Source organism: Grammomys surdaster, unplaced genomic scaffold, assembly GCF_004785775.1.
Source record: "Grammomys surdaster isolate TR1022 unplaced genomic scaffold, NIH_TR_1.0 126219, whole genome shotgun sequence".
NCBI lineage: Eukaryota > Metazoa > Chordata > Mammalia > Rodentia > Muridae > Grammomys > Grammomys surdaster.
In genome coordinates this window covers 6,661,542-6,685,573 of record NW_021621022.1, presented here as the reverse complement: position 1 = coordinate 6,685,573, position 24,032 = coordinate 6,661,542, and the positions used below count along the sequence as shown (strand labels likewise).

Sequence of the window (24,032 nt, the reverse complement as noted above, 5' to 3'; positions counted from 1 at the left end):
GGAAGACACTGTGCTGGAGAAGGAGCTCAGAGTTCTACATCAGCAGGCAGCAGGAAGAGCTAGACACTGGGTCTGGTAAATTCAACTATCCACAAAAAGTCTTGCTGGGGTTCCAGTAAGGAAGCTGTTTGGAGTAAAAATGTTCAAATATTGAAAACAACTGTCTAGGAAGTATCAGACCTGGAGATGAAAGTTGGCCTTGAATCCTTGACCTTTTCTCAGTCAGTGATGCCTGTAGAGTTCCAAACGTCCCCACAGGACCTGTGTACGGTTGCTGACTGACCGCCCACTGCCTTTGCTCTCTCAAGTCATGTTCCCTTTTTATTTTGGTCACATTTGAGCCTTATTTATGGGATATTCTAGTATAATGATTGTGCCACCAGATAGGTAATTTTTTAAAATAGCAATAAAAATAATCCTAAGTGAAAGATGAGCTCAGAAGCAAAACTGTTCATAATCACTAAGAAAGGCATCAAAAGAGAGATCATGGCTTCTCCCTTGTTAATCCTGAGACCAGGGCTGAGCACGGGGCATCTTCTCATACAGGTGGTCATGGTGCAGTCTCTCAACAACATGACCAGAAGCTCACGTCTCAAACCCATCATGGTACATCTCAGATGATTTAATGGGTATCTGTGCCCTGATATGGATCTTTAAAAGAGCAACAGCAGAAATATAACAGAATGACTTTGTAGTTGTTGATGCCTGGCCATTTGTATAGATGCAGTGCTAGATGGCGGGTTGTCAGAAATACTGAAATATTCTTTTGTGCTTGTTTAATTATGCATGCATTGTCATTGGTTGAAGAAAAACCAATCTAGGGCTGCTCAATATTGTATTAATTAATTCACTGTTTGCTTATATTTAAAGAAAGATCAAATCTGTTTTCACCACAGCCCTTCCCCACATAAACAAATATATGTGCACATATGAATATATAATAGCAGCTAGACTAGAGAATAAAGGAACTTCCAAAAAGTAGAACTCAAGAAAGGTTTATCATAGGAGAGCTGGAGAACCCATCCAAGAGACTACACTAGAGTTCAAAAAGGAAGGAGGACATTTTAATAGAGTAAATAAAAAAATACAGCATTTCTCAAAATTGAAGAGAGGGCTTTTCACGCTAAAGCAGCCTAAAATGCCTGTTCTCTTACTTTTTGGTTTCTATGGTAAAACATATGAAACAGGGTAACTTATGAAAACATTTCATTGGTCCTAGGCTGCATAGGGACAGAGTTTAAGATGGATGGTGGAGTGAAGGCATGGTGACAGGGAGTTGGAGCAGAGGCCAAGAGTGCACATCTCCATCTGTAAGCAGGAAACAGACAGCTAAGTCCAAATGATGTGTGGTTTTTTTAACTTCAAAACCCACCCCCATGGCATACTTCCTCTAGTAAGGCCTAACCTCCTAATCCTCCCCAACAGCCACCGACAGGAGACCAAGTGTTCAGATCTCTGAGACAGAAAAGATCTCATTCAAACCCCAACTCCTGGTTCAGTAGAAAGGACATAGACTTGTCAGTATGAAACTAAATAGAAGAGTGGACTTTGCTTATAAAGAGACAATCCGAGAAGCATCAAATGTCTCAGAAATTAAAATGCTTTCTGGGTGTGCAAAGATGTTCAATTGTACTTTCAGCGACCATTTGATCATCAGAATAAGGACAGCCCCCTGTGGCAGGAATTAGCAGAGATTTAGAAGTTGGTAGCAATGGACAAAAAGATACATTCAGATTTCTTTGGGTGATACAGATCTAGGCAAAGGTGAATTTGGGAGGATCTGGCTGAATCTAATATTCATTTACCCTTTGACTTAGCATTCCTGGTGCTAGGAATGTCTCAAAGATCCACAAAAATGATATGTGTCCAAAGTCATTTATCATATCTCTGTAAGGCAGATTAAACACAAACCAAATGTCACCCAATATGAGACTTGATTGATAAAGTAGACTGTCCACAGAGTAAGTATTACAAAGCTGTAAAAAATAGTGAAGAAAACTTCCATATGCTGCTGTGGAATGATGCCAGAATATTCTCACGTACTTACATACTTAGCAAAAAAAAAAAAAAAGCATTTAAAATGATCTTTATAAAGATTAAGCTAAGTAGTTTCTAATCAAATCTAACTATTCTTATGAGAAGTAAAAATGTAGATATAACACCAGTGGTGCTTGTGCACAATGGAAAGACCATGTACGGACACAGGAGAAGGCCATCTGCAAACCAGGGACTTAGGATAGACCAGCCAACACATTGATCTTAAACTTGAAGCATCTAAAATGGTGGAAATAATGTTAGCCTACTGTCCTAGTCAGGGTTTCTATTGCTGTTAAGAGACCATGACTATGGCACCTCTTAAAAAGGAAAATACTTAATTGAGGCTGGTCTAGTTTCAGAGGTTTAGACCATTATGATGGGAAGCATGACTGTTCAATGAGGCATGGTGCTGGAGAAGGACCTGAGAGTTTGACATCTTGATCCGCAGGTAGCAGGAAAAAAACTGTGTTACCACCGAGCCTGGGCTTAAGCATTTGAGACATCAGAGCTCACCCCAACAGAGCTCACCCCAACAGTGACATACTTCCTCCAACAAGGTCATACCAGTACATCTCCCAATAGTGCCACTCCCTATAGACCAGGCATTCAAATACATGAATGAGGGAGCCGTACCTTTTCAAACCACTATACCTACCAAGCATGTGATGACTTTGGTAGGTGGGTTCTAATAGCTGGACTACCATTATGTAAGAAAACAAGAATATATATTTATGTAAACAGACACATACAGTGCTTTGTTTCTTTGTTTTTATTTCCTTTAAAAAAAGTTTATTCAGAACTGGCAGCAGAGCTTACCTGATAAGAGCATTTGTCACCAAGCCCTGGGACCTGAGTGTGATCTACTTGATCTACCCTGTGGAAGGCAAAAATCAGTTCCCCTCAAAGTTGTCTGCTAACCTCCACATACATGCTATGGCATGTACAAACACACTGATTTTTAAAGAAAAAAATGTAAGCTCATTATCCTATAGGGACTGGTAACTAAAATAGGAAAATATATGCTGTTTTAGATTTGGCTTTGGAGCCATGGACATGTTTTACATGACTATAATGACAGAATTTATATAACTATATTGACAGAATTCTTTAAAAATTGAGATCAGAACGAAGCAATTTTGTTATATCAAGTATAACCTCCTTAAAATGCTTTTAAAGCTGGAAATTTAATATGTTACAATATACTTAAGGACTAAAAATACAAAGAAACAGTGTGAGACACTCATTAATAGAAGTTAGTTTAAAGTATAAACCATTTTTATTTTTATTTAGAATTAATGCCCTAGGGCTGGATTGATAGCTCAGTGTTTAAGAGTAGTGATTACTCTTCTAGAGGGCCCAGGTTCAATTCCCAGCACCCACATGGCAGTTCACAAATTGTCTGCAACTCCATTTCTACACATAGACTCACATAAAATACATCTTTAAGAAAAGTAATTAAGACTTCGCTGATTAAGACTAAATTTGGAGCCAGGTGGTGGTGGTGGCAACAGCAAATGCCTTTAAACCCAGCACTTGGGAGGCAGAGACTGAGTTTGAGGCAAGTCTGGTCTATAGAGCAAGTTCCAGGACATCTAGGGCTGCACAGAGAGATCCTGTCTCAAAAGAAAACAATAAAACAAACTAAATTTGAAGGGGAATTATCAGCATGAGTTTATCAATATTTTCCATCTAAAAGAATTTTCTAGCCCTTTCTATTGATAATAAGGAAGAACAAGTCTCTCTCCCTGGTCCCACTGTTATACCTTCCTGCCAGTTGAAAGAGACCTGGGTTCCAGGGAGAAAAGGAATCTCAAATTTACAGCAGCATGTGTAGAAAGTGAACCTGGATCTGTACTCTAGTGCAAACAAGGAAGATCCATACAGCTAAGATCTTATGAGAGGAGACCTTGCTATCTGAAGTCATTACAGAACACTGAAGCACAAGCATGGGACAGAGAATGCCAAGTAAACTGGTAATAACGCCTCGTCTAGAAGTGCACTTGTGTTCCAGTTCACTCTTCTGAAAACAGGAAGTGAAGTCTGAGCTCCGTTTCAGATAAATAGTTGAGTAGTTTCAGCTCAGTTGTGAGTGAGAAATCATCTAAGCTGCTAAAATTATTAAATAAGTTGGTGGGATAGCAAAAGGAACACTTAGCAAAATGTGAGGTATTGTGGAGATTAAAAAGAATGTCCAGACTGTATATGACAAAGGACAGCCAAAATAGTTAAGATACCCAAAAGCAAGAAATAAGCCCGACTTTTAAAGTGGGCAAAGGGTGGTTAGATGGATGGATGGAATTTTAAGAGTATATGCAAATAGCCAACAGATACATGAAACGATGCCCACAGTACTAATTGTCCGGGATAAGGGACTCAGAATGAATGAGATGCTCTCTCACCTGCTGGGCGACATGTTGTGGAGTGATAGTAACTTTTGTTGAGAATCTAATGGAAGATGTTCATTGTGGAAAACACTATGACCCAGGAATTCCCACTTCTGGGCATTGAGAAATGAAGTCAGCTTGTCAAAGGGATAGCTGAACTTTTATGCTATAATGGCCAACATGTAGTTAACCTACATGGAAGGACAGATGAGGAAGAAGGTGTATTTAGACACTGTAAAACTATCTGTTCACAAACATGAAATACTGTCATTTGCAGCAGCATGTTTTGAGCCTGTGGGCTGTTGTGCTAATTGAAATTAGCAGACACAGAGAAACAATCGCAGTATCTAACATGGGATTTTAAAAAGTCAGATTCAGAAATAGTGAGTCAAATGGTGATTGGTGAAGGCTGTCGGTTAGTGCAGATTGGACTTGTTAAAGGGTACAAATTATCAGGCAGAGTGGCCATACTTGTAATCCCAGCACTTTGGCTGAGTGAGGCCCCGTCTTTCTGAAGTAAATTACACAAGGTTTCCATGGTAAAGAACGTACTTGGAAATTCCTAATCACAGCTTAAATGTTCTCAATAAAGAAAGTATGTGACAGATCTGTTAATTAGCTTGACTTAATCATTATAAGATGTATGTATATATCAAAATATTACGTTGTATACCATAAAGTATGGAGTTTTAATTTGTCAGTTACACAGATTGTACCTGTTAATGTTTGTCACAACTTAGTTTAACCAGACTTTCAGGTTCCATGTTTTAGTAGACACAGGAATATAAAGATGAACCATGACTACAGCTACCCAAATCTAGACTTCAGATAATTCCATGAGATTACTCGATGAGTAAGGGGGTTTTTAAAGCTCCCTCTACCAGCATCCCTAAAACAAAGCTCCACAGAGGAAGAAAAACTCAGAGCTTTATCAACCAAGTAGGTTGTATTTAGACTTGAGTGGAATCCTGAATTGGGCAGCTTTAAGAGGATGTGTTTTGGCCAGCAAGAAGTCCAAATTGAGGAGACAATTAGGGGAAATTGCTGAGTTGTGAGTATTTAACTTTGAGATCACTTTCAGAAACATGCAGCTGTAAGAAATAAGGAAGGATGCCAAGGACTCTTGTCCAGTTCTCAATAATGAGTACTCTTGGCAAAACTAATAAGGAGCACAGCCAGTATGCAAATGTAGTCAGGATACTAGACATGTTACTAATACAGCCTCTTCTGTTGTGTGTTTATAGCCGTGTCCTCTTCCTATCCATAGCTCCTGGCAACAACCACTCTCTGTAATTTTATTTGAAATTGTGTAAATAAGAGACATACATTATGTTTCTGGAAACTTATCATAATTCTCAGTGTTTTTCTAGGTTATCTATATCAATACTTCCTTATTAATTTAATTATAATTATTTTAAAAAGAAAGCGATTCTCAATCTGGATATAGGGCAGGATTCTTTCAGATGAAATGATGCAATATTTATGATATGCTTTAAAATCCAAGGATAGGGAATTATAAATGAAACCTAAGTTCTGGAAGTTGCTTGGTAGGTACATGGGGTTCAGTGTATGATTCTCTCTCTTATGGGATATTTAAAGTTAAAGGTACAGCAGCAGTGTGATCTGAGTAACAGATGACTGAGAGCTGCATTGCATCGTTGGGGCAGTGTCAGCATTGGAGCAGAGCTCTATAGTCTTTTCTTTAATGTACAATTTTACCAGCTGTACATGTGCCAGGATTGCATTGAATCTTCAGTTTCCTTTTGAGATAACATTTCATCGTGTTGCCTAGACCAGTGTTGTATTCCTGGGCTGCAGTGGTCCTCCTGCCTCAGCCTTTTTTTGTGGTGGAGCTACAAGCACATGATAGCACATCTACTCTTTTTTTTTTTTCCCCAAATGTGTATGGGTTCATTCATCTATGGATGTGTGCCACCTGTGTGCCTGATGCCCTCAGACCAGAAGAAAGAATGTGATTCCCCTGGCTCTGGAGTTACCATAGAGTGTGAACTGCCATGTGAATGCTGGAAATGACATCAGGGTCTTCTGTAAGAGTAACATGTGCCCTTTAATCACTGAGCCATCTCTCCAGCCACCTCCCCTGACTATTATTTTTTGATAACTTTAAAATCTTTTTTTTAATAAATTATGTGGCTGGAAAAAATGAAAAGCATTTCCTTATACCTTCTCCCCTGTGTGAAAAAATACCTGATTTGGAAGGAAGGAGAAAAGAAGTAGAGGCAAGTTCCTTCTGTTGTCATCCATCCACTTCAGGACCTGAACCAACCTTACCATTCAGATCACATGGCTTCTCCCAGGGTTCTATTTGTCTTTAGTTACTATGCTATAAGGAAAGTGGTTTTGTGTTTTGTTTTGTTTGTATACTCAAGTAAATTCCAGTTTGGAGCCAGTTTTTAGTCAACTGATCAGATCTTATGGGTAAGATCAGTACTTAGATACACTATAAGATAGACCTTGTTTTATTTTTCTGGTGTATTAGCTCATGACTTTAAAACAGAATTTTAGTTCTTATTTACATGTCTTAGGGTTTCTATTGTTGTGATTAAACACTATGACCTAAAGGCAAGTTGGAAAGGAAAGGGTTTATTTGGCTTACACTTCTATATCACTGTTCATCAAAAGAGGTCAGGACAGGAATTCAGGCAAGGCAGGAAGCTGGCTGTAGGAGCTGATACATAGGCCATGGAGGGTACTGCTTACTGGCATGCTCTATGTGGCTTACTCAGCCTGCCTTTTTATACAACCCAGGACCACCAGCCCAAGAATGGCATCTTGAACAGTGGGATTGGCCCTCCCACCATCAATCACTAAAAATGTCCTACAGGCTTAACTCTTAGAGAAGCATTTTCTTCATTGAAGCTCCCTTTCCTCTCAGATGACTTCAGCTTGTGTCAAGTTGACATAAAACCAGCCAGCATATTCACATTTTAGCAGATTTTAGGGAAGCTCAACACAGTTCATTTTCTTTAACATTTAGTTATGAATATGTGAGGTCAGGGGTATGCTAATTAGCTTGATGGAACCAATGCATAGTATATACATTGTAAATTGTAGATACTTTTATTTAACAATTTAAAATTTTCTTAAGTTATTTTTACTCTCAAAGTAACAGGGAGGAATTTGGAAGATTTAGAATAGCTAGCACCTAGCTTGAGTATGGTCAAGCCCAGTGCTAACCAATTCACATTTGAGCTCCTTCTTTGAGAATTTTTTTTCTCTCACAAAAACAAAAAAAAAAACAAAAAAGGAAAAAGCCACTAAAAACCATGGAGTCTGATTTTTGTTGTCTGTCTGCTTCAGAGCATGAGGCCTGCCATGTGGTTTACATACCCTCTGTCCCTTGAAGAAAACTGATTCTTCTTCTCCTACCATCATTTACAAATACCTTTCTGGCTAGGGGTGGCACTTGCCCACTCCCCCTCCTTCATCCTGGGATTTCTGCTGACTTGATTTATGCAGGCTTTATGCATACTCTCTTGGTAACATAACTGTAGCCTTATGTAGGGTACCCTCCTGTGACTCCCATTCTGCAGAGGAGGACAATTCAGTTGACATTACTTGGCAATTAAATGATAGAATTTGAACCCAGAGGCCAAATGTTTCTCTTCTGCAACACATCTGTGAACCCCACCTTAAAATATTTCTTTTCTCTTGGCTTCTATATCCACTGACCAAGCCAGCATTTCCTCATCTAGTACATGAAATGTCAACAGATGTTCCATAAAAAAGAAAGTCTAATGGAAAAATATTTAACCCAGCACTTTCCTTATGTGCATAGAGATTATTTATGCTGAGAACTTCTCACAAAATCACATGTTCAATATATATTGCATATTGCCAAGGGCAACATTCATCTTGTAGCATTCTAGAATTATTTTGGCATGGAATGTTGTGTTTGGTTTTGTTTTTACAAGTTATCTATAGATACCTCAAGGAACACATAGTTCCGGGCCATTTCTGTGTTCTTGAATCTCATCCATTCTTTTACACCATTAGTTTCTCCTAAAATCTTGTAGGCAGTTTCTTCAGGATAAGCTCACAGGTGTGTTTGCCTGCCTCAGTGTGCAAGAAACACTGCTTTTACTAGGTTCACTGTATTATACAAGGGCTGTGTTAGGGGCTGTTCCTGCCTGATTGCCAGGGCTGTATATGCCAGCTTCCACCTATGATCTGTGTTAAGTACCTGCAAATACTGTTCCCTTTACTGCACCACCAGAACACTTGCTCCAAGATTAGAGTGGACCATTGTTCTTTCTGTGCATTTTGTCTTGAAAGCCTGTCAGCAGAATGCTCTCTTGCCTGTGTGCCTGGAGACTGAGACTGTAGTGACAACTGCTCTTAAATCAGGAGTCCTTGAATACCACATCATCTTTACTTTTAGTTCTCACAACACGTGTGTTGTCCACTGGCTTTACCTCCATAAATGTTTAGATGGATTCATTTTCTGGAAGTATTAATTATCAAAACATGTTTTATGTTGAAAGTCTGAGAGTATCTTTCATTTCTTTTGTTATTAAAAGTCTTCCTTTGTTTCAGTATAATGTTTTAATTTCCCTAAAGTTTTTTCCATATGGAACATTTTTAAACAAAACTATTTCTCAGTGCTGGTAGAGCATTCAGAATTAAATATAATCCTGCATTCCATAAGTTATTAAAACACTTTTAAAATTTTTGTGGATATTCACATTTTTATAAGTCAGCTGTCTTCTTATTGTGGTGGCCTGGCCTCTTTTACTAGAGCTCAAACCTAGATCCTTTTGCAAGCTAGTGCTCTTCCACTGAGCTATAGCCTAAGCCTGTGTGATCTCGTTATTTTAATCATGATTAATTCACTTATTGCGTTCATAAGTTCATCCAGATTTAGATTACCTTTCAGTATTATCTAAGCACCTGTTGTCTCTTCAACCGAGTTCACAAACAGAAAGCAGCCTCCCATAGCACCTCAGTAGATAATTCATACTAGATTAATCTTTATATCATTTTTATGTATGTATAATTGTTTTGCCTGTGTATGTGACTACATATGTGCCTGGTGCCATTGGACCCCCTGGAACTGGAGTTACAAACAGTTGTGAGCCACCATGTTGGGGGCTAGGAATTGACCTGAGGTACTTGAGAAGAGCAGCCACAGTTCTTAACCCTTGAGCCATTTCTTCAGGCCCTACATGGTAGATTAGTCTTAGGTTATCATACCTGGTTATAAATAATCTCATTAATTAGCTCTATCCAACTATATAACATCTAATCTGCCATTTTACTTTGGTAAATGCTCAGTAGAAGTAGAGAAAGTGTACATTATTAAGTTAGGATTCATAGATTATCTGACCTTATGTAAGCTACTTTTCTAACGACCTTAATTTTTTAAATGGAATGACTGATTTTAAGTTTTTCTATTTGGGAAAAAAAGCTCACAAACTTTTAAAAAATTAATTGTATAAATAATAGAGACATCTTAGAGATAAAAGGTGCTATATCATTCTCAAGTTACAAGGTCTTAATACATATCTTTTCAGGTTTTAAAAAGTTACAGAAAAAAGAAAAGAAAGGGGAAAAAAGATGTTGAGAAATGCTTATACGGGCAAAGAGACATTGCGTCCAAGAAGCCACTCCTGAGCCCTATTCCCGAGTTGCCTGAAATCTCTGAAGCAACACCTCTGGCTGACTGCACACAGAGGACGTGCTCAGGTGCTGCTCTCTGGTCTCTAGTGTATTCTCTCTGCCATCCTGTCTTGTTACGACTGTACTCTTTGTCTCTTCCCTTTTCCCATTCTCTTTTATAAACAAGACTGAATTTGTTACTAGTAAAGGAAGTTGAAGTCTGGAACCTGTGAGGGACGTAGACTATTTCAGAATCTGATGAAATTCTCACTTTTATCAGAGAATCCAGACCCAAGATTTGCATGTAATTTTGGGAGAGATTATTTCTGTTCATCTACTTTTTGCTCCTTAAAGCATTTTGTCATGATGAATTATGTTTGCTGTACAGAAAGTGGATAAGAGCTGGAGTTACGGATAGTTATAAGCTGCCATGAGGTGCTGGATACCAAACCCACACATCATATAGGAGTAACAGATGTTCTTAACCACTGAGCCGTGTCGCCACACCCTAGATGTCTAAGTTTTAAACTGAGTTTTCTTGCTCAAACTGTTGTTTTTAAAAAAGTACCTCCATTTAGCATGATGGTTTTGTATGCAGCCATTTTAAAGTAGCTATCTTTGTCTAATGTCACATGATTTTTGCCTGCTTTCTTAAATAATTCAAGAAGAATGGTTTGTATGCCACTATAGACTCTGGCTTCCACAGGTGTCTCAACTGAGAACAAAGAGAGAGGTTAACAGCTACTCAGAGTAACTCATTTCAGACTCATTTTCTTTTCCTCCTGCCCAAATGTGGATTGCCTTGGAATGGGATGTCTGCCATTTCTACCTATTCAGTCTGGCCTTGATTCTGTTTATATATTAAAATGTTACTGCCTTCATGGCAGGAAAATACTTTGATGATGTTTTTAATCTATAATTACCTCTGTCACCTGAATAGAAGCTTTGAAGCAATTTTAGTTTTTTCCATCTCTTTCTATAATTTTCTCTCCCCAACACCTCTTTTTTTTTCCTAGTATGCTAGAATATATAACTCTGTGTGTGTGTGTGTGTGTGTGTGTGTGTGTGTGTGTGTGTATACACCAGTTTTAAAGTTATAAAAGAGCCTAGCTAATATATTTATTGTAAATCATGACCTGTATAAATCTCTGAATCTACATACTATTTTACCTGCTCTAATCATGAGTGTGTTTTTAGATTGAAACTGATTTAACTTTAGACTTAGCTATTTTTTATATATATCTTTCACCTTTGATTTCATTCAAAAAATTTTTTATATTTATTTGAATGATGAACTAAAAACATTATCTTGGATAATAGAAATAGAATCTAATAGCATTGATTTAAAATCCTAAGAACTGAATTCCTCCAGATCAATAGTTCCTAACCTGTGAGTTGCAGCCCTCTTGGGGGTCGGATGACCCTTTCACCTAAGACCATCAGAAAACACAGATATTTACATTACGATTCTTAACAGTAGCATAATTCAGTTAAGAAGTAGCAATAAGAATAATTTTATGGTTGGGGGTCACCACACCCTGAGGAACTACATTACCGCATCGCAGCATTAGGAAGGCTGAGAACCACTGCTGTAGAGCATGTTCCTTGTTAATCTCAAACCTTACTAGTGGTTTTCTCACCTAGGAAGTACTTATACAAAGCTTATTTAGTCAGAAAGGAGGGGTAAGGGCTGGACTTTGAGATTGTGGCTGATGGAAGACGTGGCTGCTGTACAGTTCAGCTGCTGTGTCTTTAAGTACCCAAGAATTCTGATTTTTATCACCTTGTTTCAAGAGGACATTCATAGAAGAATTGGAAAGTTGTGATATCCATTTTTTCAGGTAAATAGGAAATGTCTCACCCTGTTGGACCTCATGCTATGGGACGCTCATTAGAGAAAAGGAAATTGCTTTCATAGGCTGAAGTTATATGGTTTGTTAATTCATGCATTGAACACCTGTTTTCTTAACCTATGGGCTGGGGCAGTAAGAGGGACAAAGTGACAGACGAGAACAGGAGCCGTGTGATGAGTGTAGGTGGTGTAAGTTCTGAAAGCTGAAAAGGACCATATAGAGAGAGTGCATCTATGGAAGTGAATCCCTGCTTATTTAACAGGCATTGCTGTTCCTTTGTAACTGAATCTAAGTGTTTTATATGCCCGTAGATGATTTCAACATACGTAGTGAGCTGAAAGAAGTGAACTCTTTTGAAATTCCCACGAAAAGGAAGAGATGCTTGCCACAGAAGGAAGATCCTCCTGAGCTGGATCCAGCTCGTGATCAGTCTCCTGTCTCTGACTTGTGCTGCTACTTGCTGCCTCTCACTGCTGCTTCTGAGGGAGGGCCAAATGCCAGTACAAGAGACACAGGAAACAAAGGGAATACCAGAGCAGAGAGTAAGTGTCGAAGTACAAAGGAGCTAAACACCAGGCCCAAGACCAAAAGCAGTCTTGTGCCTTGTGCTTCTGTGACCCAAGGTCACATCGTGTCCAATAATCCAAAGCCTCTGGGCAGCCCTCAGAGCCAGAACTTTTTCAAGGCTGGTCAAAATTTGGAAAATCCTTGTGAGATCCTTACAACGGTTTCAGAGAGTATGAATATAAAGTGTGAGAAAGAGAGCGAATGCCTAGCTCCACAGGGGAATCTACAGGGCAGCCCTTTCTCAACTGACTCAAAAAGAGAACATAACTGTTCAGAAGATGTCCTCATTGAAAATATAAAAGAACTCACAAGCCACAGTGAGAATGCAGGAAGGAAATGTGCAGAAAACAGCAGCACTGCCAGTGGAAGAGAGAGGAAATGGAGAAGACACACTATGTGTGGTGAGAGTCAGAGTTCATATCTGGAACAAAACAGGAACCCTGCATCTTCCAGCAGTGGGGAAAACTCTGTAGAAATTAGTTTAGAAAATCCCCAGCTGATTGAAGAGCTGTCTGACACCATAGAGCAAAGCTTCCAGAGAACAAGCAGTAAAACCAAAGTGAGACGCAGCACAAGGCTCCAGAGAGACTTGGGAAATGCAGGGCTTGTATGGCTGACTCCAAGTCCTTCCACTTTCCAGAAACCCAAAAGGAGAATGACAATTTGTACCTCAGACAGCAGGGGATTTGAAAGTACATCCTCTAAAGAAGAGACTGTACCCTCAGGACAAAACCCAGAGCCCCTGCCATCTATCTCAGGCAGTGAGAGCCAGAGTATTGGCTCTTCTGAGCTACCTAGGAAAAGGAGAAGCTTTTGCAGGTCTACCCTCACAGATGCTAACAGTACCACTCAGCCAACACACTTGAAGAGAAAACCCTCTCTCAAGAAGGGAGAAAGCTCTCAGCTTCCCTGAGGGGCTGGGTCCAGGAGAACAAAGGCAGGAACACACAATCCTACCTGGCACTGGCTTTTAAGAAAGAGGACCCAGCTTCCTGTCTGCTTCTTCATCCCTATTCAAACTTCAGTGCATTGCACATTTCTAATAAAAATCATTTGAGTTATGATGACTTTAGGTAGAAATAAGTGAATTTCTTATCTTCTCCCTCTAAATATATTTGTTTGTCTTTTTGTTTTGCCTTTATTTTGTTAAAGCATTCGTTTCTAGATCCAATGATGTGTTTCTGCAGTTTTATTCCTTTTAAGTACACATTTACCACTAAAGGCTTAGACTGTTCTGGAAAGCATCCTTTAGAATGACTTATTCTTTTCTTTGTGTTAAATTAACCAGCTTTGATGACTTCATTTTCTGTCTCAAATCAAAGTGAAAAAGAGGCCCTGAATTGAAATTTTAATTCATTGACTGGAACTCTATAGATAAACTACTGTAAATGAATATGTAATTAAAAATAACTGCAGTCATTTTTTCAGATTGTTCAAATCAGTCACAGGTACTTCTGAGTTTAATTCATTTTTTTCCTATTAAATTTATTTTTGAGAAGTAGAAACTTAAGTGGTCCAGAAAATTTGTTAGTTTACCAACATGAAGTGTGTTGTAGGGCACTGATTTCTTCTGCAAGTATTTTCCTGCAGTTGAACTTGTTTCCTACTATTGCCTGCCTGTTCCCTCAGCGCTAAGCTTTCCACAACCCCCTAGTCTTGGTGGCAACAATTTAAATATCTAAACTGCCTGTATACCTGGAGTCTGCAAATGTACATAAATCGTCTTATCTTTAAACAATGGTCCCAGAAATCCTTTAAATCATTAGCTGTCCTTCAGCCTGATAGCAGAAACATGTTAACAAATAGAGCTCCCTATAAATAACACACCAGGGAAGAAAGCTCCTGCTGGGCGGCCCATTTCCCCCTCAGAGGTGGAGCTATTTGTTACCGCCTTGGCACCGCCAGGTCTGGAGTCCCTGCTGAGAAGGACTGATGTATTTTACATTAACAGGCAAAGTGATCCCCAATTTCTTCTGCTCAAGGGTGAATTGTCCAAAACTTTCTTTTATCTCTACATGTAAATCATTTATGGGCTTTTCTCTTCCATGTATGTAATCACTAAGTCAGTACCACTAAACACACCAAAAAGATAAAGAATTAACTTGTTTGGAAACTTTTTAGGTTGAGTGATTTTTTTAAAAAGGGGTGGGGGTGGGGTCCCAAACACAAACTTAGAAACATGTTTAAAAGGTCTTGGGTTTTAAGAACAACTTTAGTATTTTGCCCTTGTTTGGGATGAAACTCAAAAGCTATTGGTTGCTATTTGCCTCCCTTCCTATGTTAACTCAGCTGCATCTGATGGGCAACAGTTTACAAACTGAATTCTCAGAACGTTCTGGCTGATTAGGACTCTTTGTCAAATGTAAACTTGGTCTCATTTTCCAGTACCTACATTAAAACTGTAAATCCACATTATAAGTTATGTTCATTCTAAAACGTTTCATTATAAATGAAACTCGCTCGGTTAATATTTATAGATATCCCTTGGACAGTGGTTCTCAACCTTCCTAATGCTGTGTCCTCATGTTGTGGTGACCTCCCTCCCCAACTATAAAATTATTAATGTCTTGCTACTTTGTAGCTAATGTTGCTACAATTATGAATCATAAATAAGTGTTTTCCAATATCCTTAGGTGACCCCTATGAAAAGGTTGTTCACCCCAGAGTGCTTTTGACCCATAGGTTGAGAACCACTGCCTTAGTGTCTTAAAGAGTATTAAGGGGCTTTATCTACTATGTCTTATCTGTATCAGATGCTTAATGTAAGGTTAACTTCCGGGTCTGATCAGGGTTACTGCACCAACCTCTTCCCCCATGTCTTTCCATTAATGGTAAACTGAAAATGGTATTTCTTTGCCTTAAATCTTCTTTTTCTAGAAGTAGCTAACCTGGATGCTTAGCTTAGAATGTCTCAGGTCGTCCTTGATTCTGCCCTTGCAGTTATTCTCATTTCTTCCAGAAGATGGCAGTGTGGTTCCTGCAGTTTTCCTTCCTTGTGCAAACATGCTGCTTTTCCCTACCATGGCTTGAACCTCCCAATATTTTTACTCCGTTTTTATTAGGAATTGATTAGCGTGTGTGGAGAAATCAGAGGACACATAATTTAAATGAAGTATAAACAGTTTTCTGTATACAGAAACTCAGCTGCCATGCCTCTTCTAGACATCTTGTGCCCATCAGGTGTGGTTTGCCAGTGTGGTCTACATACATACACACATTCATACAAGTGTGCGCGCGTGTACACACACACACACACACACACACACACACACACACACGTATTATTTTGCAGCTCTACTTCACAGAGTACCATGACTGACAGTCTTTCTGTGGACAGCCCTGTGTGGATTTACATGTTTGGATATCTGTAATGTGGATGTGAGTTATTTCCTGCTTTAGTCACAGGCTTTGTAAAATGATACTAGTGCTGAAGTGCTAGCTAGGGTCTCTGTAGATTCTGGAAAATTCCTCTGACATAACAGCTAGCATCTCAGCCTTCTTTAAAAGTTCATTTATTGAGGTAAAACAGCTTGCAAAAGTGGCTTTAAAAAGAATCTCAGATGATAGATAGATAGATGGATAGATAGATAGATAGATAGATAGATAGATAGATCTTTTGTACCTATTTTTTTAAACAGCATAATGCTTTTGAGATTTATCTATGCTGCATGTTGTAAATGATCACTGCTTATTGCTGGATATTACTTCACTCTGTATTTTTGGTTATAAGATTTGGGACTTTGTTGTAGATAAAGTTATATACTGTTCAGATGGTTCTTTTTACAAACACATACTTCCATGCATCTTGGATACTTCCTTAGAGATGGGATCTCGATTTGTATTTCCCAGTGGCTGGTAACAATGTGCATTTTTCTGTTTGCTGTCCTTGTATCCTTGTCTATTAGAGTATCTTATCCAAGATTTTTGTTATTAGTGCTGAATTGAAAGTTTGTTTGCCAGCCCTTCTATACTTAGAGAAGGGAGGAGATATCAGGGGCAGCCCTGCTTACACACTGTAGGCCTAAAATCAGCCATAGGCCTAAAATCAGCAATAGCCCTGTCATACATGTATACTAACACCAAGTCTTGGGTCTCAGTGGAAAAACATTGAAACAGATGGCTATAAGCTATTGTAATCAGGCAGCTTTTGTGGAAATTTACCAGCCTGAGTAGTCATAGACCTTGTAAATAGGTAGCCTTGGCAGACAATACCAACTTAGATAAGGACAAGCGAGTCATAGGCAGAGTCATAGTGAATTGTCCCCTGAACCTTCACCCAGCCAATACCCGGTTCTGAAGATATCTGTATTCCCCCTGAACACCCACACTCCAGTGTCATTCCCTTCCCCACATCCTGCCTTTCTGTGTTTATAACCCCTGTGTGAATTAATTACGATTTGAGAAAAAAAAACAACAACAAAAAAAAAAGAAGAAAGTTTGCTTGCATATTTTGATACAACTCCTTTACTAAGTTTTTTTCTTACAGATATTTCCCCCAGTCCATGGCATTTGTTTTGTTTTGTTTTCTTGGTATCATCATTTGAAGAAAAGATTTTCATTTTTTTCAAGTTTGAATTTATTTTTCTTTCTTTTTTTTTCTTTTCTTTAATGATTCATGTCTTTTGTGTCCTAAGGATAGTCAGGCATGATGTTTCATGTCAGTAATCCCAGCACTGGGGAGGCTGAGGCAGAAGAATTATTGTGAGTTCAAAGGTAGCCTAGGATACCTTTAATATCCTAGTATTTAGTAAGTTCCAATCTTTTCTGATCTGTCTCAAAAAGCCAACAGAAAAAAAGATACATTTCCCCAGCTCAAGGGCACAAAGATTTTCTAGAAGTTTCATGGTTATATTTCTTGATTCAGTTTTCTACCTACTTGGAGTTCATTTCTGTGTGCCATAGATTGTGGGGTGGCCTTTTGTTAAAGTGGAAATCAGCAAGCACCATTTGTTGAAAAGCTCATCTGTTCATTGAACTGTGTTGATACCTTTGTTGAAATCATGAGCCTGTGTCTGGGCCTCATTCTGTTGGTTTGTAAGTTTTACTATACCAATGTCACAGGATCTTGAAGGCTCTTCTCTTTTGGCTGTGAAGTTTATCACTGTTTACTTATGGGGATGCAGATGGACTAGAAGCCAGATGAAGCAAAGGGTTAACCAAATCTCTATGGGGCCGTCATCATACCCAGAGCACACTCCCTTTTGGAGACCATGAGTCAGGAGTACAGGCATCCAGAGAAAGGGTGGGAGGCCAGCTTCCCTGGAAGCCTGTTCTTGAGCCCAGTGAAAGTTTACTGCAGTTCATTTGCATCGTGACCTTAAGTCCCTAACCGTTGTTTACAAGTAATTAGCTTTATTTAGACATTGTCTTCTACATTAAGTTAAAAAATAGGTTTGCCTTTTTTTTTTCTACAAAAAGTGAATTTGTTTCATTTATTTTCATAAAGTATTATAGTTTGGTTTAGTATGAAAGCTGTCAATCCATGCTCAAAAAGTAACCTTAAGATTTGAGAACTGTTAACATAGGCCAATTTCCCTGCACCAAGTCATTCTAGCATTCCAGCTTTTACTTAGCAACTACTGTATGCAGGCATTGTTTGGAAGACTTTGGATGCTCTGTTTTCTCCAAAAGACACAGTAATAGTTTAGGGCAGGGATATAAAGGCATCCCCAGCTCCCTTCAGCACTCCAGGTGGGACCAGCTTCTGCAGGGCAGGCTGCTGTGCATAGGATGTCTTCAAAGGTACATACTTTACAAACACCTTTTCATTTCTTCAGAGTATAGGCTGGCTTCATCTCTGTAGGCTTTTGTTTTGTATTTTTTCCCTCTGTTATGTTTTAACCAGTTGAGTACATCCTAGTGAGACATAACTTTGAAAGACTAGTACAGAATTGAACACATTAAAAATATAAAGACATGTCTTATCTTCTTACACTTTTTAAAGTCTCTTGCTGTCACATCTTGGTCCCAGCAAACCTTACTCTGGTTTTCAAGTCTTAGATCAAGTGAAGTTGTTATTAAATTCAAATAAACAATTGTGTGCACTCACACACAGCGGAATTTTCTCTTAAATTCACTGGAAAATTTCAAGGCCTTACATAAACTGAGCATAGTGTACCATGGCCTAACAATTTCAAGTATGTCCAGTATGTCACTTTTGGGCATTCTTTAATCCTTTTCTTATTCAGTGATTCAATAGTAACCTAATTGTTCAAGCAAGGAGATGAGTAATTACTGTCATTGAATGGACATTTTTTTCTTATGTCTTCAACTGAGGTCAGACTCTAAAGATTATCACCCTAAAAATGTATTACAGAAGTAAGAGATTAAGATGTAGGTCTTTTCTGAAAATGTCTATGTTTTGGTATGTTAAGCATTATGCTATATATGAAAAGAAAAAAATGAACACATGAGTCCAAAAGAAAATAGAGTTTGTGTTCTATAAGGGCTGGCTGGAGCCTTGTCATTAAGATTCCCAATGTCCAGTTGAAAGTATGTTCCTTTAGGTCTCTTTACTTTCTCATTTGTCCAGAGTGTTTAAGTTGAGTTGAGTTGTTTGCATTGTGAGGAAAGAATGCTCTGCAGAGACACAGGCAGCTGGTGTTTTAGGTTTAGATAAAGGAAAATTCAGATTTCCAAAACCTGAGGTTTTGCTCTTTGGGGTTTCAAGGAAACTGTTTGACTTGTTTGTTAATTTCTAATTTTTTTGGCCTTAGTCGCCCAACTTAAATATGCTTTAAATTTTTCCTGCTGCTTTGTGATATTTCTGCTTTGAGAGAGGCACTATCAACTAAAACCACATTGTATCTCCTATTTTCTGATATCCTGGGTGTCTGGTGGTAAACAGAACTAAATGTCATTTCTTTCGCTGAAGACGCTTTGGATGTTTACAAAACTGTTCTTCCAAATGTCTGCTTCAAGTGGAATAAGTTTTTTTTTTCAGTATAAAATTGACATCAGGCAGTTGAAATTTCCTAGCAGAAACTGAAGGAACAATTTTTTTTCCCAGAGGGTAAGTTGTATGATTTTCTACCTGACATTTGAACAGATACAGCATGCCTATTTTCCATTGTTCATGCCAGTATTGTCTTTCTTGTTTTACAGTTAAAAACTAAGAATGAAGATTTTAAGACTATTCCCCAACTCAAACCTGAAAAACCTGGTGTTAGTCTTGGGTGGTTTCCAGTGACCCTCTGCCTCCTTCTTCCTGCCCCCTGTGTCGATTTGGAACTGGGCAGCCATTTTTGTTTTTGGAAGGGAAAGGAGACAGATATAATGAATGGCTTTTATTGTGCAATATTTCAAACTCTCTTGAATGCATTCGAATGGGATAGAAGCCGTTCTGCCCTATGTCATAGCCAAAACAAACACAACAGATTCCCTAAACCTGGATGTGTGTTTCTCTCAAACTGGCAACAGAGTTCAGCTCCCAGAACAAGAATTTGGTTTGACAATTTTTAGCCCTTGTTCAACTAAATATTAGGAGAGGTCACAGCCAAAGCAAATACCATGGAGGAAACCTAATGCACATATTTACATCTTACAGGTAACTTTTTTTTCCCTTAAAGTGTTAGAGATTTGTCTTAAAGAATTACATTTGTAGTGATACTTTTAACTAGACAACTTTTGCTAATATTTTAAGAATGAACTGTCTGATGATACTAACTCCCAATGTAAATAATTTCAGAGAGGTCCCGAAAGAGCGATAAATGCTTGAATTTAAGTATTTAAACATTTAGAGACCACTAAGAATCTGAGAATTCTAAGGCCATCAAACCCAGCAAATATGCACTAGAGGTCCCTTGATAGTAGCTTTCTATGCCTGCCTACCCCCTCACCAAAGAATCCCCTCTAAGAAGCATCAATGGTTCCTTTATGAGGCAACCTCCAGCACTGTGTACTGACTCCAGTCACCCCCTCTTGCCATTAAGTACCCCTTTGCCTCCACAGGGAAAAGGTATTGTACATAGTCGATAATTCATTTTGTAATATGCCATTGTGCTTCATGACCCTGACAAAGTACGTTTATTATTAATCACAGTAATAACTGGAGATTTATGGTTACTTAGCATCCACAGGCTCTCAGTTTGTGTCTTAACCAAGACGTAGTGGAAACAAATTTGTAAGCCAGGCAGTCTGTCAGGCAAGAAAGACTTCAACCCACCTTTCAGATGCTCCCTTGAAACTGAAAACTCTTTTACCAAGTATTTGGCATAATACTATCAACTTTTGTGTGAATGAGGAAGAAGGCAGCCTCCGCTCATCAGCTGCTAACTACAGATGAATTTCTGCCTGCATCTTGCGATCTAGCAGTGCACTTCCATGCAAAACTGCAGCTTCCCGAGAATTTTCAGCCCAGTTACATTCCTGCAGAAGAGCCCAACTGGTACTTTTCAGAAAGACAAATTCTGTAACATTGGTGTTTAGGTTTTCTGTGGTTTAGCTGTCAGAAAAATGTGTTTGCAAGATTCAAAAGGGCAGTGAAAGTACCCCCAAAATGCCCGGAGTAAAACATTTATATTCCAACTTTAAAATGTCCTTTTAAGTTCTTAGTATCCTTGAGTGACATGGGGCTAATTGGTTTGTTATCCAAACTCTTACTTGTTATTTAACCTTCTGAGAGCTGTAGGGTTCCTTTTTAATCTAAGTAAACTACTTGGGGATTTTAGAACAATTGACCTCTAGTCAAATTAGAGCCATTTAAACCAATCCCACTGTCGTCTTTCACCTCAGAAATGACCCATCTTCCCTTTAAATAAACAACCTTGTGACCTTATTCCAGGCTGCCCTTTAAAATCTTTTCTTGTTGTTTTGTAGCCCACACTATACTAACACATACAGGACAGCTTCTAAGAAACTGTCCCATGTTGTCCAAAGTATGCAACTCATTGGGACAACCGAGGCAGTAACAGGTCAGAAAGCTTGGGAACCATTGGAGCAGGCTAGTTTCACTACTTTCAGCTACTGCCCCCACCTAGCATGTAGGAGCTTAAGGAAGTCAGGATCCTAGAAAGCTGCTCTGTGGAAGTTTAGTTGTTGGACCTTTGAGTCTACAGCTACAGCTGAGTGCCCTGAATCTCTTAAAAATGATCCAAAATCATATCAATTGTCATCAACCAGATGGTGAATGATTTGCCACTCTTTAATGGAATCTTTTGGGGGTGGGAGCTCAGAAAAGGATGCAGAAGGAGCCCTGTTTATATCAGAGCCAAGTTGGAGTGAGCAGCCGTCTCTGCTTTTCAAGCTCACGGGTGGACCAGTGCAGGAGTCCTGCGGTAAATGTCCTAGTGGATTTATCTCCTATATTCCTCCAAGAAAAGAAAACTATCCTAGGCATCTATGGGCACTTGGACAGGAGGTGGTGTCCCTGTCACATGCCCCTGCCTGACCCTTTTCTACTCGGCTTTCCACCAGCAAAAAACTGGGGCCCCAGAACAAAAAGCTGTAACAATATTAAGATGTTTTCCTCAACCTTGTCCCCAGAAAGATACTCTGTTTCCAAAAGATTGTTCTCCCCTGGGCATTACATCATGAATTGATTCAGTTCTTGGAGGAAGAAATTGGACAAAATATAATAGATTACCTCTTGGGGAAACATTCTGAGGTGGTTAACTATTCCCATGAGAAAACTAAGAAACTTCTTATATATTACTATGCTGTCCATTTAACCTTTTCCCTTCATGCAGCTGAGCAGGGAGCTCTCTTATCCCCACCCCTGCTTCTGTAAAGGTTCTTGTTTGAGTGGGTAAAGGTCCCCCCCCCTTTTAAAGAATACAAGTATTTTCTGGTTTTGCTGTTACTCGTGTTCAGGTGCCAAAGAATATCACCAGACCCTAGGACAGGTTAGCCTGCAGCAGCCACTCAGATGTCCTTCTCATGTAGAAACTTGGTCTCCCAGTACTCACTCACTAAAGAAGGAGCAGAGGGAACCACGAAGGTAGGGGTGTTTGCTTGATTTATTTTATTTTCTTCCTGGGGAGCCCTGGAGTATTGTGACCACCAGAAAAGAATGGATACTCTCAGGCATCTGAAGGTATTGAGTCCTATGGCCTTGGTGACAAGTGTGACTTGTAGGCAGTCTCCATGATTGAGGAAGAGGATTGAGTGTGCTCATTCTTGGGAACCGGATCTCAGAGAGTGATGTCAGTTAATGATGAAATAACTCCCAATCCAGTAAACAGTGCAGTGAAAAAATGCAGGAGCTTTTGTTTTCCAAGTTCCCAAGGTGGAGTAGAGAAAGGGCAGGAAGACTTGGCCGCAGAGATGGTGGCTTGGAGTAAAGACTGTATTGAAGGACTGAGGAACCTGAGGGCCTATCAGACCAGAAAGCCTTTCATCACCACACACCCAGCTGGCGGCTGGAAGCTCAGTGGTGTCTAGAGCCCAGTTAGCAGATTGTTGGGCTATGAAGGCCTCAGCCAGCTCTGTTGGAAGTGTCTGTGAACGCTGGGTATGGCATCGCTTTCCTGAGCATGTCAGCAAATCTCAATTGTCTGTCTCATAAATCGCCAGTCAGATTAGCACAGTCTCCCCAGAGCACTGCTCCCTATCCCTTTATCCCAGTGCAGTCCCTCTGTGGCTCCAGCTAGTCCCTGACTCAGCCTAGAGGGTCCAGCTCCACTTCTGAGCTATGCACCTGAAAGATGGGTGACTATCAATGGGAAAGGGACTCCTATTATTTTTGCAACTGGATATATAATCACTTCAAAATAAAAATGGTTTCAAGGGAGTAAAGTGCTTAAAACAACCGTCACAGTTTGTTAGTTTCAGTGATGTCACCAGCAACATGAGAATGTTAGTGATACTTTGTGGTTGCTGTGCTGAGCAAGCAGCTCCATAATAGAGTGTCTTTCCTAGCATCTATGAGGTCCTGGGTATGGACTCTAGCACTGCAAAAGAGTATATAAAAATAATAAAAACCATACAGATGCAGTCTTGTCTCTGTCAGTCCACAATGTGTTACAGGCGGCCACTTCCTTTGGACAGAGGGTTAGTGGAAGGCTGTTCTGCTGCTGTTTGTCTACAGTGCTGTCAGTGTAGCAGGCATTCCCCCTATGTGCCTTTACTGTTTGTGACTGTGTCATTGTCCTCATGTTACAGATCAGGCAATTGAGACCTTTAGAGGCCATGGGACCTGCTCAGGGATCACAGAGTTCATCTGGAGGAAGGCTGGATTAGGTACGCATCTGCCTCTCCAGCCTGTTTTCCTTTGATGCAAAAGGTGTCACTGGAGGAAGGTTAGGTGTGGGGATGGTGGGAAAGAGGAACCATGCAAGTAGACGGGGCCTTTGTGGTATGCTAGACTTGCTGGTGTCAGCAAGACTGTCCACTGAAGAGCTTCCGTCGCCAGGACTCCTTGGGCTTGATCTGTCTGATTCATTGAGGGATAAAAGGGGATTGTCCAGTCCGTATCTCAGCCCCATCCTACCATCTCCCAAGGCAGTTCCTAGTCTCATTAGTATATTCTGCCGACCACTGCACAGCTGCTCCTAGCTTAAGAGTTTCTTCATCAAATTCCTTGGAGGTTATTTGTGTATTCTGGTACTGAGTACCAGCTTTGGCTAAACTATTA

The 24,032-nt window shown here is 39.5% G+C and overlaps 1 protein-coding gene across 2 annotated transcripts in view; it reads left to right on the top strand.

Moving 5' to 3' along the window:
* Cdca2 (cell division cycle associated 2) overlaps positions 1-13,893 on the top strand; it is a 38,200-nt gene extending 24,307 nt beyond the window's left edge. The window contains exons 14-15 of one of the 2 annotated variants that reach the window (XM_028758826.1): positions 9,967-10,127; positions 12,205-13,893. In XM_028758826.1, the coding sequence (XP_028614659.1) occupies positions 9,967-10,127; positions 12,205-13,373 (1,330 nt within the window). In that variant the 3' untranslated portion in view covers positions 13,374-13,893. Of the gene's footprint in view, positions 1-9,955; positions 10,128-12,204 lie in introns of both variants that reach the window. The other variant, XM_028758827.1, reaches the window with a different exon arrangement.
* Positions 13,894-24,032: the final 10,139 nt, after the last annotated feature.